The sequence below is a fragment of the Orycteropus afer genome, unplaced genomic scaffold (genome assembly GCF_000298275.1).
Source record: "Orycteropus afer afer isolate SDZICR_OR568_19922 unplaced genomic scaffold, OryAfe1.0 scaffold00239, whole genome shotgun sequence".
In the NCBI taxonomy this organism is placed as follows: domain Eukaryota; kingdom Metazoa; phylum Chordata; class Mammalia; order Tubulidentata; family Orycteropodidae; genus Orycteropus; species Orycteropus afer.
This window is the reverse complement of record NW_006921826.1, coordinates 3,252,032-3,269,632: the sequence shown is the minus strand read 5'-3', so window position 1 is coordinate 3,269,632 and position 17,601 is coordinate 3,252,032. Positions and strand designations below refer to the sequence as shown.

The following is a 17,601-nucleotide window of genomic DNA, read 5'->3' as shown; positions in this document are numbered from 1 at the left end:
ACAGGCATATGAGTTGAACATTTATCTCAAATAGATATACTCCTTGGAGAGAACAATCATGGGAGAAAGAAGGGCTGCTTATGCACAAGGAGACAGCTCAGGGGGCAGGAGTGTATGGAGGGATGGACCCTGGGAAGAGGTAACTATGAGGAGGAAGTGGGAGGGGAGCTGTTGCATTGTGGTGAACTTTGGTCAATTACATGAGAGAAAGTATATGTGAACTGCTGTATGGAAAGTGAATTTGCTCTGTAAATCTTCACCCAAATCACAATAAAAAAAAAAAAATTGGAAATAGAAATATCATTTGATACAGCAATCCCATTACTAGGAATATATCCTAAAAATTTGACATCTGGGACATGTATATATATATATGTACACCCATGTTTATCACAGCAGTATTTACAAGAGCAAAGAGATGGAAACAACCTAAGTGCCTATCAACAGATGAAGGGATAAACAAACTATGGTACTTACACACAATGGAATACTATGCATCATTAAAAAATAATGAATAATCAGTGAATCACCTCATAACATGGATGAACTTGAAGGACATTAGGTTGAGTGAAATAAGTCAATCACAGAGGACAAATATTTTACGAGTCCAGTATTGTAAAAAGTCAATGGAAGGTTTACACAGAGAAGGAAATTTTCTTGTTGGTTACCAGGGATGGGAGGGAAGGAAAACCTAGATAAGCCTCACAGCACGATCACTTTGTATAAAAGGGACATGAGATAAATGCATTGTATGTGGGAAGCTGTTGTGTATCCGACATCTGATTATATACACTGGGTCCTGTTCTGCATAATGGATTTCTAAACTCTGTTATAACCTGATGTGATCACAGACATATATGCAGTCAGATGCTTCCCAAACAGATGATATGCAGTGCATGACTATAATCCTTACAATAACCTTATGAGGTAGGTACTATTATTGTTATTATCATTCCCACTTTACAGATGAGGTAACTGAGGCACAAAGAGATTTAAAAACTTGGTCAATAAGCTAGTTAATAGTAAACAAAACATACATTGCCATCGAGTCAGATATGACTCATAGCAATCCTTCCTTGGGTTTCTGAGGTGGTATCACTATGGAAGTAGATTGCCCAACCTTCCTTCTGAGGACTGGCTGGTGGGTTTGAACTGCCAGCTTTCTGGTTAGCAGTCAAATGCCTTAGGCACTATGCCACCAGAGCTCCCTGTAAATTGTAGAGCTAATATTTTATTAAAAATGCAAATTTTTGTATTTTGTTGTCCTTAGACATTTATATATTTTGATGGGTAACTAGTATTTTGAAGGGTGGAGTTGCAAACAGTCAAATGCATGTTATACATCCAATTCTTAGAAAGTAAAACCATGAGAGTATATGCAGATATTGGGGCTATATAATGAAAGAAAATTGTCCTAAACTGATGAAAAATATAAATGCTTTCTTTTTTTGTTTGCCTTAAAAGACCTTGCAGCTTCTTCTGTCACTGACTTGAAACATTGCCCTGAGGCTGCCGTGTGAAGAAGCCAGCTCTAGCATGGCAGATAAGAGGCCACAGGTAGTACAGACAAGCACTTCATCCAAGGCCACTTTGGTTTAGCAAGCCAATGCTAGCACCAACCACCTGACATGTGAATGAGGCTATTTTAAGTCATCCAGATTAGCCATTTGATAATCATAGCCACATGAGTGGCCTCAAGGAAGTCCACAGAGCTACCCAGATACATTCATCCCAAATTATTGACCCATAAAATTGTCAGGAAATAATATGGCTACTGTTTGAAGCCATTAAGTTTTCAGGTAGTCTGTTATGCTATAATAGGTAAACAGATAAAAAAGAAAAATTAACCCATTGACATAGAGTCAATCCCAACTCATGGTGACCCATATGTTGCAGAATAGAACTAAGCTCCATAGGGTTTTCTTGGCTGCAATCTTTATGGAAGCAGATCACCAGTTCTTTCTTCCACAGTGCCACTAAGTGGGTTTAAACCTGTTCTGGCTACCTGGTGCTGCTCTGACAAGAAATATACCATAAATGGGATGGCCTTAACAAACAGGAGTTTATTCTCTCACAATTTGAAGGATTTAAATCCAAGGTCAAAGTGCCAGGCTCTAGGGGCTGGGTGAAAACCCTTCAACCTTGGGGCCCAGCTCTGCCTCCTGCTCCCGGCCCACTGGAGCTAAAGGCATTTCTTCACTCAGACAGCTGCTGGCTGCTGAGGCTGAGAAGCCCCAAGGTTGTCAAGTAAAAAGGCACAGTCTCGATGTTACCAAACCACACGGCAGGCCACTAACTTAAGTCCTTTAAGTCCACTGTAAGTATAGCAGGCTGCTGAGCAATGACACTGCTACGTGCAGGGTCCAAGCATGCCATAGGCTAGAGACCATTCTCAAAGCTTCTTCTTATATACAAGAAGCAGACCACATACCCAAAGGCAGCTACTCAGCTGCTCCCAGTACATTCCACCGTGGAGTTGATTACCAGTCTCATCATGTGGAATACTACATCCAGCTGCCCAGCCACTCCACCAGGCCTAGCCAAGTTGACATACAAACAAAACCATCACAAAACCTTCAACTCTTCTGTTAGTAGCCAAGTGCAAACTATTTCCACCACTTAGATAACAAATACAACTTTATAAAAACCATACATTAAAAACAAACAAACAAAAAGGAAGTGAACAATACAATTGACAGTCTTGAAAAAATTGTGTTTTAATGTGACAAAGAAACCTTAATACCGACAATGAAAATTTTGGCTCAGGAATAAATGGATTATCATATTATTATTTGTTAAGAATTCTCCTATTCCAAAACATTTTTCCAGCAAAGCCTAGAAGGGAAATTTGTTTTTTAAAAAAGTTTATATATATATATATATATACCAATCAAACGAGGAAATTCAAAAATACTAACTTACCATGGTTTTAGTGCAGTATCCTAAGACGATTTCATAGTTTAACAATTTGTTCTCTTGTATTATTTTTGGACCATAGGATTCCAAAATAATATGTAGACTAGTAGTTCCTGGATAGATAATTTGAGCCCAAATTGTTAACGTTTCTCTCTTGTCCAAAGAGTGAAAAACATGAAAAGGATTAGTATGAAATGAGGTGTAGGGGCAGTTTTCATTTTTTTGAAAAGATATGCTTTGTATTTCCAATATTAAGGGGTATTGCTGAGTTTGTAATGTACCATTTCCAAAAACATATATCAAATATAACTGACCATAAACATTCAAACCAAAGAATGATTTTATTGCCTTATTTGTCCATGAATATAGCCGTACTGCATCTTTAATATTAACCTTGGAATGAAACATTATATTATTTTCCATTTTTATGACAATATTCCCAAAATAATCTGGAAAAAAGAGAGAAAAGTTTGTGTTATTCTAAGTAATCATAATTATGTGTTATTTCATTGAAGTACACTTTTAATCAAAATATTTTATAATGACTAAGTGTTCATAAAGGAGCTCTGGTGGTGCAGTGCCTAAGACATTTGACTGCTAAGCAGAAGGTTGGTAGTTCAAAACCACGAGCTGCTCTGTGGAAGGAAGATGAGGCAATCCACTTCCATAAAGACTTACTGCCTTTATACACTTAGATAAATTATAATTTTCAGGCACAAATCCATAACTTTACATTATTTAGAGAACTTCTCTCCCACTTCAGAGTAGCATAGTTTTCTTTTAGGATACTTCCTCCCTTATTTCCACTATATCACTTTTATGCACATCTTTGATGTAGAAAAAGAGCTGGAATTTATGTATAACATATAATAAATATGAGCACAACAAAAATGGTTTTATCAGGAATGAAAAAACTGAAAGTGATTATAAACAGTGGCCTCTTCACGTTCACTCACACTAGATAAAGAACTTTCTTTCCGCAACAGAATATTCTGATTAAGTCACAGGGAGTCGTTTAGGTTAGGTCTCTTAATGTCTTTGATTCTGTTGTCATCTGTAAAATAAACTGTTGGAGTAGTTCATTTCAGAGCTTCCTTTCCAGACATGACATTCACTGCATAAAGTTTCTAGAGTAAACCTTCTTTATTAAAATAAACAAACAAGCAAGCAAATAAAAAAACACATGGAGAGAACTAGCTAAAAGGAAGAAGATGAGTTCGTAGAGTCAGAGAGGTTCAGAGCATATTGTGCTTACACATCTTATATTTGGAATCTGAATAAGTCACTGCCATTTTCACAAATTACCATAAATTCAACTAAAACTTACCTAAAAAGGAAAAGTATCCATATATCACAAGATGGAAGGGGAGAAGTTGTTGGTGTATGATATAATAAAACATATTGCTACAGAAGGCTGGTGGTTCAAACCCACCAGTCACTCCTAGGAAGGAAGATGGGGCAATCTACTTCTGTAGTGATACTGCCTCGGAAACCCAAGGAGGGGTTGCTATGAGTTGGGTCCCACTCGACGGCACATAACAACAACAACAACATGGTGGAAACAACCCAAATGTCCATTTACAGATGTATGGATAGACAAAATGTGGTATATACACTCAGTGGAGTATTAATCAGTGAGAAAAAGAATTGAAGTTCTGATATATGCTATGATATGGATGAACCATGAAGACATTAGGTTGAGTGAAGTAAGTCAATCATAAAAGGACAAATATTTTATGATCTCATTTACATGAAGTACTTAGGATAGGCAAATGTATAGAGGCCAAAGTTTAATAGTGGTTATCAGGGGTGAGAGGAAGGAGGTAAGGGGGAATCATTGTTAAGGAAGCACTGGGTTTCTGTTTACGGGGATGGAAAACTTGGCAATGGATATTAGTGATGGCTGCACACCATGGTTAACATAATTGATATCACTGAATTGTACATGTGAAGGATGTTGAATTGGCAAATGTGTGATCTATATCTTTATTTTTTTATTTTAAGAGCTTGTTTTACATTCAATGTAACACATACATTTAGCTTCATTCCCCATTCGCCATGTCCAACCCTAACCCAGTCTCCTCCCCTCCCTACCCTGCAACCCTCCCCCTGTGTCCCTTATACTTATGCACTCCTGTTTGTCCTGCATTTCCTCAGTTTGAATGTTGGTTCTTTGGTGTCCCATGGTCTATTGCTCTAAGGAATGTATTACCATTAAGTGTGTGGGTGTGGCATCCTGGGTTGAGTGGTCTGCGTGTACATCTTGTTAACTATTGGGCTGAGAGCCTACCCCTGGGGGTGAGTTTTATTCCAGGCGCCGAATGTATTTCAGGGCCATAGTATTGGGAGTTTCACCAGATTTCATCTGACCAGTAATTCTGGTCATCATTGAGTTTTTGGATTTTGTTCCACGTTTTCCCTCCCACTTTATCCAGGATCTACAGAGTTGATCCTTTCCTGAGCGGTTGGCATTGGTAGCCGGGCACCATCCAGTTCTTCTGGTCTCAAGGGCCATCATGTCCTAGGGCTGATTGCTTCTAAATGCCTTTTTTTTTTTTTTTTTTTTTTGGTGCGTTCTTCTATACTTCCGACGTTAGGAGACCATTAGCTGCATCTTAGTTGGCTGCTTGAAAGCTTTTAAGACCCCAGTCGCTACTCACCAATGTAGGATGTGGAACAATGCTTTTATGTATTTTGTTGTGCCAATTGAGTCTGGTGTACACCAGTACTATGGTCCTGAGGTAGTAGCTCTATTGGATCTCTCTCCCATAGTGTCGGCATGTCTGTGAGGGATTACTCTGTGTCTGTCTTCTATTGTTTCTGTAAGGACTGCAGGTATTTTGTATCACTGGTGTCTGTACAAGATTATTAGCCTCAGCTGAGTCTATCCTTGGTCTAGCGTATATCTCTATTCACTGACTCCTGTCTGATCATCTCAGGTGTTTATGTGTTTTTAGAATAATAAAAACTTTAAAAAGTATTTGTATGTATGATGATATATAAAATTTAAAACCTAAAAAAAAAAGCAATATATAGATTTTGGATATGTACATGAAGTAAACACATACCCATATCAAATGAGAAAGTTATACAAAATTTTAGGTAGTGATTATCTCTTGGAAGAAGGGGATGAGGATTATGTTTTTAAGAATTTGAAATGAGAATGGTGAATGTTAATCTTTGTTAAACCTTAATATTACATGGATGTTCGTTTTATTTTCTGTATGTTTTATATGTGTGAAATATTTCACAATTAAAGAACAAAATGTATACATAATGCTTATCTGCATCCTGATCTCATCCTCCTTTTACTACTAAAACAGAAGATATGAATCTCTTCCAGTTAAAGAGTAATACTGACAGCCTCTGGTGTCTTAGTGATATATATATATATATATATAACATTTTGTTTATCCATTCTTCTTTTGATGGACAGTTGGATTGTCTCCACCTTTTAGCTATTGTGAACAATGCTGCTATTAATGTTATTATTGAAGTATCTGTTCTAGCACCTGCTTCCAATTATTTTGGGTATATATTCAAGAGGTAACATAAGATTAAAAACAATTGATGGTACTGAAGGAAGAAGTCCAAGCTGTACTGAAAGAATTGGCAAAAAAAAAAAAAAAAAGTTCCGGGAATACTCACTGAGATGTGTCAACAAGTGGATGCAACACTGTTGATGCTTACTCATTTATACTAAGAAATTTGGAAGACAGGTACCTGGCCAACCAACAGGAAGAGGTCCATATTTGTGTCAATTTCAAAGACAGGTGTTCCAACAGAATGTGGACTTTATTAAGCAATATCATTAATATCATATGCAAGTAAAAGTTTACCAAAGGTAAATCAAAAACTGTTACAGTACTACATGGACAGGGAACAGCCAGAAATTCAACAAGGATTCAGAAGAGAATGTAGAATGAGTGAGATCATAGCTGATATCAGATGTATCTTGGCTGAAACAAAGAATACTGGAAAGATGTTTATCTGTATTTTATTGACTATGCAAACGGGCACTCAAATGTGTGGATCATAACAAAATATGGATAACATTTCAAAAAATAGGAATTCCAGAACACTTAATTGTGTTCATGTGGAGCCTGTGCATAGGCCAAGATGTAGTTGTGTGAACAGAACAAGTGGATACTGGTATGGTTTAAAATTAGGAAAGGTGTGTGTCAGGACTGTATGCTTTCACTATACTTATTCCGTCTGTATGCCAAGCAAGTAATCTGAGAAGCTGGACTATATGAATAAGAATGCAGCATCAGTGCTGGAGGAAGACTCATTAACAACCTCTGATAGGCAGAAGACACAACCTTGTTTGCTTAAAGTGAAGAAGACGAAGCACTTACTGACAAAAGTTAAAGACTATAGCTTTCAGTATGGGTTACATCTTAATATAAAGAAAACAAAAATCTTCACGACTAGACCAATAAGCAACATCATGATAAATGGAGAAAAGATTGCAATTACCAAGGATTTCATTTAACTTGCATCCACAATCAATACTCATGGAAGCATCTTTCCAGTATTCAAGAAATCAAACAATGTATTGGACTGGGCTAATCTGCTGCAAAAGACCTCTTTAAAGTGTTAAAGAGCAAAGATGTTGCTTTGAAGACCAGGGTGTGACTGACCCAAACCATAGTATTTTCAAACAATTCATTATGCATGTAAAAACTGGACAATTGAGTAAGGAAGACTAAAGAAGAATTGATGGCTTTGAATTGTGGTGTTGGTGAAGAATATTGAAAATACCATGGATTACCAAAAGAACGAACAAATCTCTCCTGGAAGAAGTGCAGCTGGTATGCTCCTTAGAAGTGAGAATGGCCAGATTTCATCTCATCTACTTTGGTCATGTCCCTGGAGAAGGTTATTATGGTTGGTAAAGTGGAGGGTCAGCGATAAAGGGGAAGGTGCTCAATGAGATGGGTTAACACAGTGGCTGGAGTGATGTGCTCAAGCATAGCAAGGATTGTGAGCAAGGCAGTGTTTTATTCTGTTGTGCATAGGGTTGCTATGAGTTGGAATGGACTTGACAGCACCTAACAACAACAATATAATTAGTTAGGTGATGGTAAGTGCTATGAAGAAAGTGAAGAAGAAGGGAGATAATAAGCCCATGGCAAAATGTGCAACATCATTAGTCACTGTTGTTGTTGTTGTTAGGTACCATCGGGTCAGCTCTGATTAATATTGACTCCATGTACAACAGAATGAAACACTGCCCAGTCCTATACCAATCTCACAATCCCTGCTATGCCTGAGCCCATTGTTGGAGTCACTGTGTAAATCAGTCTCAATAAGGGCCTTCCCCTTCTTCTCTGACCCTCCACTCCACTTTACCAAGCATGATATCTTTCTCCAGGGAATTGTCCCTTCTGACAACATGACCAAAGTAGGTGAGATGAAGTCTGGTTATTCTTGCTTCCAAGGAGCATTCTGGTTGCACTTCTTCCAGGACAAATTTGTTTGTTCTTCTGGTAGTCCACAGTACATTCAGTATGCTTCACTAATACCACAACTCAAAAGCATCAACTCTTTTTCAGTCTTCCTTATTCATTGTCCAGCTTTCACATGTATATGAGGCCACTGATGATTGATGCATATGAGGCCAATACAACATCTGATTTCTTGACTGCTGCTTGCTTCCATTGATGTTGATTGTAGCTAGAAGTAATGTGAAATCCTTGACAACTTCAACCTTTTCTCCATTTATCCTGATGCTGCTTATTGGTTCAATTTGAGAATTTTTGTTTCTTTATGATGGGGTGTAATCCATACTGTAGACTGTAGTCTTTATCTTCATCAGTAAGTGCTTCAAGTCATCTTCACTCTCAACAAGCATGGCTGTGTCATCTGCATATTGCAGGTTGTTAATGAGTCTTCCTCCAATTCTGATGTCACATTCTTCTTCATATAGTCCAGCTTCTTGGATAATTTGCTCAGTATACAGATTGAACAAGTATGGTGAAAGGATACAACCCTGATGCGTTCCCTTCCTGATTTTAAACCATGCAGTATCCCTTTGTTCTGTTTGAATGACAGCCTCCCGGTCTATGTACAGGTTCCTCATGAGCACAATTAAGTGTTCTGGAATTCCCATTCTTCTCAATGTTATCCATAACTTGTTATGATCCACACAATCAAATGCCTTGGCGTAGTCAATGAAACAGAAGCAAACATTTTTCTTGTGTCCTTTGCTTTCAGCCAAGACCCATCTGATATCAGCAATAATATCCCTTGTTACACATCCTCTTCTGAATCCAGCTTGCATTTCTGGAAGTTCTCTGTCAATATACTGTTGCAACCATTTTTGAATTGTCTCCAGCAAGATTTTACTTGTGTGTAATATAAATGATATTGTTCAATAATTTCCATATTCTGTTGGATCACCTTTCTTTGGAGTGGGTACAAATATGGATCACTTCCAATAAGTTGGCCAGGTAGCTATCTTCCAAATGTCTTAGCACAGACAAGTAAGTGCCTCCAGTACAGCATCCATTTGTTGAGACAACTCTATGGGTGTTCCACCAATTCCCGGAGGCTTGTTTTTCATCAATTCCTTCAGTCCAGCTTTGACTTCTTCCTTCAATACCATTGGTTCTTGATCATATGCCACCTCCTGAAATGGATGAACATCAATCAATTCTTTTTGGTACAGTGACTCTGTGTATACCTTCCACCTTCTTTTGATGCTTCCTACATCAGTCCATATATTGCCCAAGTTGTTGTTGTTAGGTGCTGTTGAGTTGTCTCTGACTCATAGTGACCCTGTGCACAACAGAATGAAACACCGCCTGGTCCTGTGCCAGCCTCATGATCCCTGCTATACCTGAGCCCATCATTGAAGCCACTGTGTCAATCCACCTTGTTGTGGGCCTTCCCCTTTTTGTTGACCTTCCACTTTACCAAGCATGATATTCTTCTAGGAAATGGTCCCTTCTGACAACATGACCAAAGTAGGTCAGACGAAGTCTGGCCATTCTCACTTGCAAGGAGTATTCTGGCTGCACTTTTCCCAGGATAGATTTGTTAGTTCTTTTAGCAGTCCACGGTACTTTCAATATTCTTTGCCAACACCATAACTCAAAAGCATCAACTCTTCTTAGCGACTGGGATCTTGAAAGCTAGCAAGCTGCTATCTAGATGCAACAATGGGTCTCTCCACGTCCAGAGCAAAGAAGAATGAAGAAAACCAAAATTCATGGAAAAAATTAGTCCTAGCAACTGGTACACCATCCTATCTGCAGCCTATACGACTATGAGACCAGAAAAACTAGATGGTGCCCAGCTACCACTGTCATCCACTTGGAAGGGGATCTATGTAGGAAATCCTTGATAGAGAGGGAGAACAATGTGGAAAAAAACTCAAACTCATTTGGAGAAAAAAAAAGGGGGGGGGTATCAGGTTTGCTGGTCCAATAGAGCCTGATGGAACCACTGACGCTATGGCCCCTAGCTGCCCTTCAGGTCTGGAATTGAATCCACACCTGTGGTTTCCAGCCAAACAAAATACAGGCAATATGAAGCAACCAAGCAATATGAAGTCTTTGACAACTTCAATCTTTTCTCCATTTATCGTGATGCTGCTTATTGCTCCAGTTGTGATGATTTTTGTTTTCTTTATTCTGAGGTGTAATCCACACCGCAGACCTCAGTCTTCAATCTTCATCAGTAAGTGCTTCAAGTCATTTGCACTTTCAGCAAGCAAAATTTTGTCATCTGTGTATTGCAGGTTGTTAATGATTCTTCCTCCAATCCTGATGCCACTTTCTTCTTCATATAGCCCAGCTTCTCAGATTATTTGCTCAGCATACAGACTGAACAAGTATGGTGAAGGAATACAACCCTCATGCATTCCCTTCCTGATTTTAAACCATGCAGTATCCCCTTGTTCTGTTCAAACAACAGCCTCCTGGTCTTTGTACAGGTTCCTCATGAGCACAATTAAGTGTTCTGGAACTCCCATTCTTCTCAATGTTATCCATAATGTGTTATGATCCACACAATCAAATGCCTTTGCATAGTCAATAAAACACAAGTAAATATCTTCTGGTATTCTTGCCTTAAGCCAAGATCCATCTACAGCAGCTATGATATCCCTCACTCCATGTCCTCTTCTGAATCCAGTTTGCATTTCTGGAAGTTCCCTGTAAATATACAGCTGCAACCATTTTTGAATTATCTTCAGTAATATTTTATTTACATGTGATATTAATGCTATTGTTCAATAATTTCCACCATCTGTGGGCTCACTTTTCTTTGGAATGGGTACAAATATGGCTCTCTTCCAGTTAGTTGGCCAGGTAGCTGTCTTCCAAATCTCTTGGCATAGCTGTGGGAGTGCGTTCAGTGTGGCATCCATTTGTTGAAACTTCTCAATGGATATTCTGTCATTTCAGGAGCCTTGTTTATTGCCAATTCCTCAGTGCAGCTTGGACTTCTTCCTTCAATACCATTGGTTCTTGACCATATGCCACCTCCTGAAATGGATGAACATCAACCAATTCTTTTTGGTTCAGTGACTGTGTGTATTCCCTTCATCTCCTTTGATGTTTCCTGCATCATTCAATATATTGCTCATAGAGTCTTTCAATATTGCAGCTTGAGATTTAAATTTGTCAGTTCTTTCAGCTTGAAAAATGCTGAGTATGTTCTTCCTTTTTGGTTTTCTAACTCCAGATCTTTGCACATTTTATTATAATAATTGACTTTGTCTTCTCAAACTGCTCTTTGAATTCTTCTGTTCGACTCTTTTATTTTGTCATTCCTTCCATTTGCTTTAGCTACTCTCTGTTCAAGGACAAGTTTCAGAATCTCTTCTGACATCCATTTTGGTCTTTTCTTCCTTTCCTGTTTTTTTAATGACCTTTTGCTTTCTTCATGGACGATATTCTTGATGTCATCCCACAATTCCTCGTTTTTTGGTCACTGGTGTTCAATGCATCAAATCTACTCTTTAGATGTTCTTCAAATTCAGGAAGGATAAAATCAAGGTCAAATTTTGGCTCTTGTGGACTTCCTTTAATTGTCTTCAGCTTCCACTTGAATTTGCTTATGAGCAGTTGATGGTCTGTTCCATAATCAGATCCTGGCCTTGTTTTGGCTGAAGATATTGAGCTTCTCCATCACCTCTTGCCACAGATGTAGTCAATCTGATTCCTGTATACTCCATCTGGTGAAGTCAACGTGTATAGCCACCATTTGTGTTGTCGAGAAAAGGTATTTGCAATGGATAAGTTGTTAGTCTTGTAAAATTCTATCATGTGATCTCCAGCATCATTTCTATCACAAAGGCCATATTTTCCAACTTCCAATGATTCTTCTTTGTTTCCAACTTTTCATTCCAATCACCTGTAACAATCAACACATCTTGATTGCCCATTTGGTCAATTTCAGACTGCAGAAGCTGGTAAAAATCTTCAATTTCTTCATCTTTGGTTTTGGTGGTTGGTGCATAAATTTGAATAATAGTAGTATTAACTGGTCTTCCTCATAGGTGATATTATCCCATAACTGAGAGCATTGTACTTCAGGATAGATCTTGATACATTCTTTGTGATGATGAATGCCACACCATTCCTGTTCAATTTGTCATTCCTGGCATAGTAGATCATATGATTGTCGGATTCAAAATGGTCAAAACCAGCCCATTTCAGCTCACTAATGCCTAGGATATTGATCTCTATGTGCTCCATTTCATTTTTGACAACTTCCAATTTTCCTAGATTCATATTTTATACATTCCATGTTCTGATTATTAATGGATGTTTGCAGCTATTTCTTCTCATCTTGAGTCATGCCACATCAACAAGTGAAGGTCCCCAAAGCTTTTCTCTATCCACATCATTAAGGTTGTCTCTATTCTGTGGAGGCAGCTCTTCCCTAGTCATATTGTGAGTGCCTCCAAACTGAGGGGCTCATTTTCTGGCACTATATTAAACAATGTTTCAGGGCTATTCGTACAGTTTTCCAGTAATATATCAGAAAGTGTTTCATTGCTATTCATAAGGTTTTCCCTGGCCAATTCTTTGAGAAGTGAATGGCCTCCTCCTTCTTCTGAGTTTGTCATAAAAAACCACCACAGTATGACACACAGACAGAAAAGTTTGTCTCCCTTAGTTTTTCCAAACTGCTTCATTCACTTTCTGGTCTCCTTCAGCCACTCCAAACCCACCATCCCAGCTTGCTTCCTTCCAGGCCCTCCTCAGATGCTCCAGACCCACTGTCCCAGTTCACTCCCTTCTGGGCCTTCCTCATCCACCCACAGAATTTTTCAATATTGCAACTTGAGCCTTGATTTTTTTCTTCAGTTCTTTCAGTTTGAGAAATGTCAGGTGTATTCTTTCTTTTGGGTTTTCTAACTCTGGGTATTTACACATTTCATTATAATAACTGGCTTTTTCTTCTTGAGATGCTCTTTGAAATCTCCTGTTCAGCTCTTTTATCTTGTCATTTCTTCCATTTGCTTTAGCTACTCTCTGTTCAAGAGCAAGTTTCAGAGTCCCTTCTGACATCCATTTTGGCCTTTTCTTCATTTCCTACTTTTTAAATGACCTTTTGCTTTCTTCATGTGTGATGCTCTCTATGTCCTCCCACAATTTGTTGGTTTTTGGTCATTGGTGTTCAATGCATCAAATCTATTCTTTGGATGTTCTCTAAATTCAGGTGGAATGTAATCAAGCTCATCTTTTGGCTCTCATGGACTTGTTTTAATTATGTTCAGGTTCAACTTGAACTTGGCATATGAGCAGTTGATGGTCTGTTCCACAGTCAGCTCCTGTCATTGTTTTGGCTGAAAATATTGAGCTTCTCCATAGTCTCTTTCCACAGATGTAATCAGTCTGATTCCTGTGTATTCCATCTGCCAAGGTCCACATGAATAGCCACCATTTATGCTGTTGAAAAAGGTATTTGCAACAAGTAAGTTGTTGGTCTTAAAAATTCTATCATGCAATCTCCAACATCATTTCTATCACCAAGGCCATATCTTCTAATTACTGGTGATTTGTCTGTTTCCATGTTTTGCCTTCCAATTACCAGTAATAATCAATACATCTTGATTGCATGTTTGGTCAATTTTAGACTGCAGAAGTTGTAAAAATCTTCAATTTCCTTGTCTTTGGCTTTGGTGATTTGTGTGAAAATTTGAATAATAGTAGTAGTAACTGTTCTTATTTATAGGTGTATGCATATTACCCTATCACTGACAGCATTGTATTTCAAGATAGATCTTGAAACATTTTTTGTGACAAGGAATGCATGCCATTCTTCTTCAATTTGTTATTCCCTGCAAAACAGATTATATGGTTATCTCATTCAAAATGACCCAAACCAGTCCTTTTCAGCTCATTAATGCCTAGGATATTGACCTTTATGGATTCTAATTTTCCTAGATTCATACTTTATACATTCCATGTTCTGATTACTAATGGATATTTGCAGCTGTTTCTTCTCATTTTGAGTCATGTGACATCAGCAAATGGAAGCCCTCAAAACTTGACTCCATCCATGTCATTAAGGTTGACTTTATTTAGAGGAGGCAGCTCCTCTTCAGTTGTATTTTGAGCACCTTCCAACCTGAGGGGTTCATCTTCTGGCACCAAATCAGGCAGTGTTTCAGGGCTATTCATAAATTTTCCCAGTAATATCAGTGTTTCACTGCTATTCGTAAGGTTTTCACTGCCCAATTCTTTGAGAAGTGGATGGCGCCTTCTTTCTTCTGAGTCTGTCTTAGTCTTGAAACTCTGCTGAAATCTGTCCACCATGGGTTTCCCTGCTGGTATTTGAAACGCCAGTGGCATAGCCTCCAGCCTCATAGTGACATGTAAGCCACCACAGTACAATAAAATGGCAGACAAGTGGTGGGTCATTAGTCACTGAGGAAATGCAAATTAAAACAAATTCACATCCACTAGGATGGCTATTATAAAAACAAAACAAACAAAAATGGAAAATAACAAGTGTTGGTGAGGAGGATGTAAAGACATTAGATTGCAACCCTTGGACACTGCTAATGATACAACCTATGTGAAAAACAGTTTGAGGTTCCTCCACAAGTTAAACATAGAATTAACAGATAGTTTTATAAATATGGCCATGCAAATATGACCAATCAATTCTACTTCTAAGTATTAATCCAAAAGACTTGAAAGCAGGGACACAAAGAGATATTTATATGTCAATGTTCATGATAGTGTTATTCACAATAAGCAAAAGGTTGCAACAACTCAAGTGTCCATCAAAAGAACTGATAGACAAAATGTGGTACATATATGCCATGCAATATTGTTGTGTGCCATCTAGTCAAATCCAACTCATAGCAACACTCTATGGCAAAGTAGAACTGTGCCATAGGGCTTCCCAGGCTGTAATCTTTATAGGAATAGATTACTAGGCCTTTTCTCCCCTGGAACCACTGGTTGATTTGAACTGCCCAACTTTTGATTAGAAGCTGAGCACTTAACAATTGTGCCATCAGGGCTCTGTGACCCTAGCAGTACCTCTGCATTGTCACATCTAGAATGGAATAATACTCAAGCATAAAGAGGAATGAAGTTCTAATATATGCTCAGATATGGATGAACCTTGAAAACATTATGCTAAGTGAAATAAGCAAGACAAAAAAGGACAAGTATTGTATGGTTCAACTAATATGAAATATTTAGAATAGGCAAAGTCATAGACACAGAAAGTATGTTAGAAGTACCAGGGGCTAGAGGTAGGGGAGAATGGGAGTTACTGCTTAATGTGTACAGAGTTCCTGTTTGGAATGATGAACAATTTGGGGATGATAAATAAGTGGTGATGGTTGTAAAAATGGTGATTATTATTAACTCTGAATTATGTTCTTAAAAATGGTTCAAACGGCAAAGTTATATTACATATTTTACCACAATAAAATTAAAAAAAAAAAATGAGTACAGAATCTAATGGGATAAGGTAGGTAAACATCAGGAACAGGCTCTCTAATAAGCAAGCAATTGAACTTAAACCTGAGTTAAGTATAAGAATCATACAGATATCAAGATGATGAAGTACATTATAGGCATATGAGACAATGAATATCTAAAGAACAGAGAAGATGCCAGTGCCAGTCTTGGCTAGGAGACAGTGAATGAGGGATGAAGTGGTAGGAGATGACATCAGAACCCAGGGGCCAGATCACATAGCGCTTTTTAAGCCATAATAAATTTCTATTAAATTCTGAATGAGATAAGACAATAAATGGTTTGAAGCATAGTAATATGATTTTACATACACAGGTATATGTCCTTAATGACTATGATACCTTCTATGAAATAGGACTTTATGTGATTTTGACCTTGTGCAAACACTATATTATATATAGTACATATGTTTGTATATATTCGATTTACATATATCAAAGTAAATCTGTGCAAGTTGCTCTGGCTCTTCCTTAGCGCCAGAGCCTCTGAGTTTGCACACCTGCCTTTGGAATTGTCTGCCTCCGGGTGCTTGGCGCTCTCCAAGCAGCCCTTGGGAGGCTGATCAGAATCCGAAGCTTCAGGGGAAAGCACGGACCTGTGGGGTGGCTGGGCAAGGCACCCGCCAGCGGCAGTTGTGGGAAGCTCCAGTCCAGGCTTGGATCCCCAGGCAGCTCAGTGGCTGCAAACCGAGCCACTTGGGGGCTGCAAGCCGTTCTGTGGCTAGAGAGTTGCAGCCAAGCTGAAGGCTGCAGCCAAGTCAGGGCAGCCTTGGGAGCCGACCCACCGCTGTCACTGCATAGTCAACTCAATGCTTACCTGCCTCCTGGAGCGATTTCAAGGAAGCCCCTTCTTCCCGCCCCACAAACATATGTGTGGTCAGACACTGACTGCCACAGCTTACGTTATACTATGTATAACTGTTTTTAAATGCTCACTCTGGCTGCTAAGGAGACTCTAATCTAGAGGAGGATGGATATTTATGGATGGAAACACAGAGACTAGTAAAAAGCTATTGTATGTATGGGATTCAGATAATGGTGGCTTGGACTGGAGTGATAGTGGTTAAAAGGGATTAGATTTTAGATGTACTTTTTGAATAGAGTCAACCACATTTGCCAACCAATTGGTTGTGAGATGTGAAAGGAGAGGATTCAGAGATGAGGTCAACATTTGTGGCCTGAAAGACTGGGGAAAAAGGAATAACTATTTACTAAGTGATGTGGTTGTTAAGGCATTTGGCTGCTAACCAAAAGTTGGTGGTTTAAATCCACCATGGAAGAAAGACAAGGCAGTCTGCTTTCTTAAAGATTTACAGCCTTGGAAACCCAATGGGAGTCACTATGAGTGGGAATCTACTCTGTGGCAGTGAGATTTACTAGATAGGCAGGATGGAGGAAGGAGCAGGTTGAAGTGGGAATGAGGGAATTAAGAATTCAATTTGGGATATACTAAGTTTGAGATGCCCACTACTCATCCAAGTGAAGGTATGAAATAGGAGTATGGAGCTCAGGGTAGGCTCCTGCTGGAGGGCCAAAAATGACTATAGTGTGGAGGTATATGAAAATCAATACTTCTCCATTTAGAAATCAAGGTGAGAAGGAATATGAGAATGGTGGCTGAGGAGGAGCAGCTAGTGAAGTAGGAGAAGGAACAAAAAAAAAAAAAAAAAAAAAAAAAAATACCAAAAGACAGGTGAAAAAAGTGTTTCTAGAAAAAGACTAGG

The 17,601-nt window shown here is 38.6% G+C and overlaps 1 protein-coding gene across 1 annotated transcript in view; it reads right to left on the bottom strand.

The window, feature by feature from the left end:
• The window catches only part of CATSPERE (catsper channel auxiliary subunit epsilon), a 461,049-nt gene that overhangs the window by 180,315 nt on the left and 263,133 nt on the right, over positions 1-17,601 (bottom strand). The window contains exon 9 of the mRNA XM_007949156.1: positions 2,923-3,365. Within this exon, the coding sequence (XP_007947347.1) occupies positions 2,923-3,365 (443 nt within the window). The remainder of the gene's footprint in view (positions 1-2,922; positions 3,366-17,601) is intronic.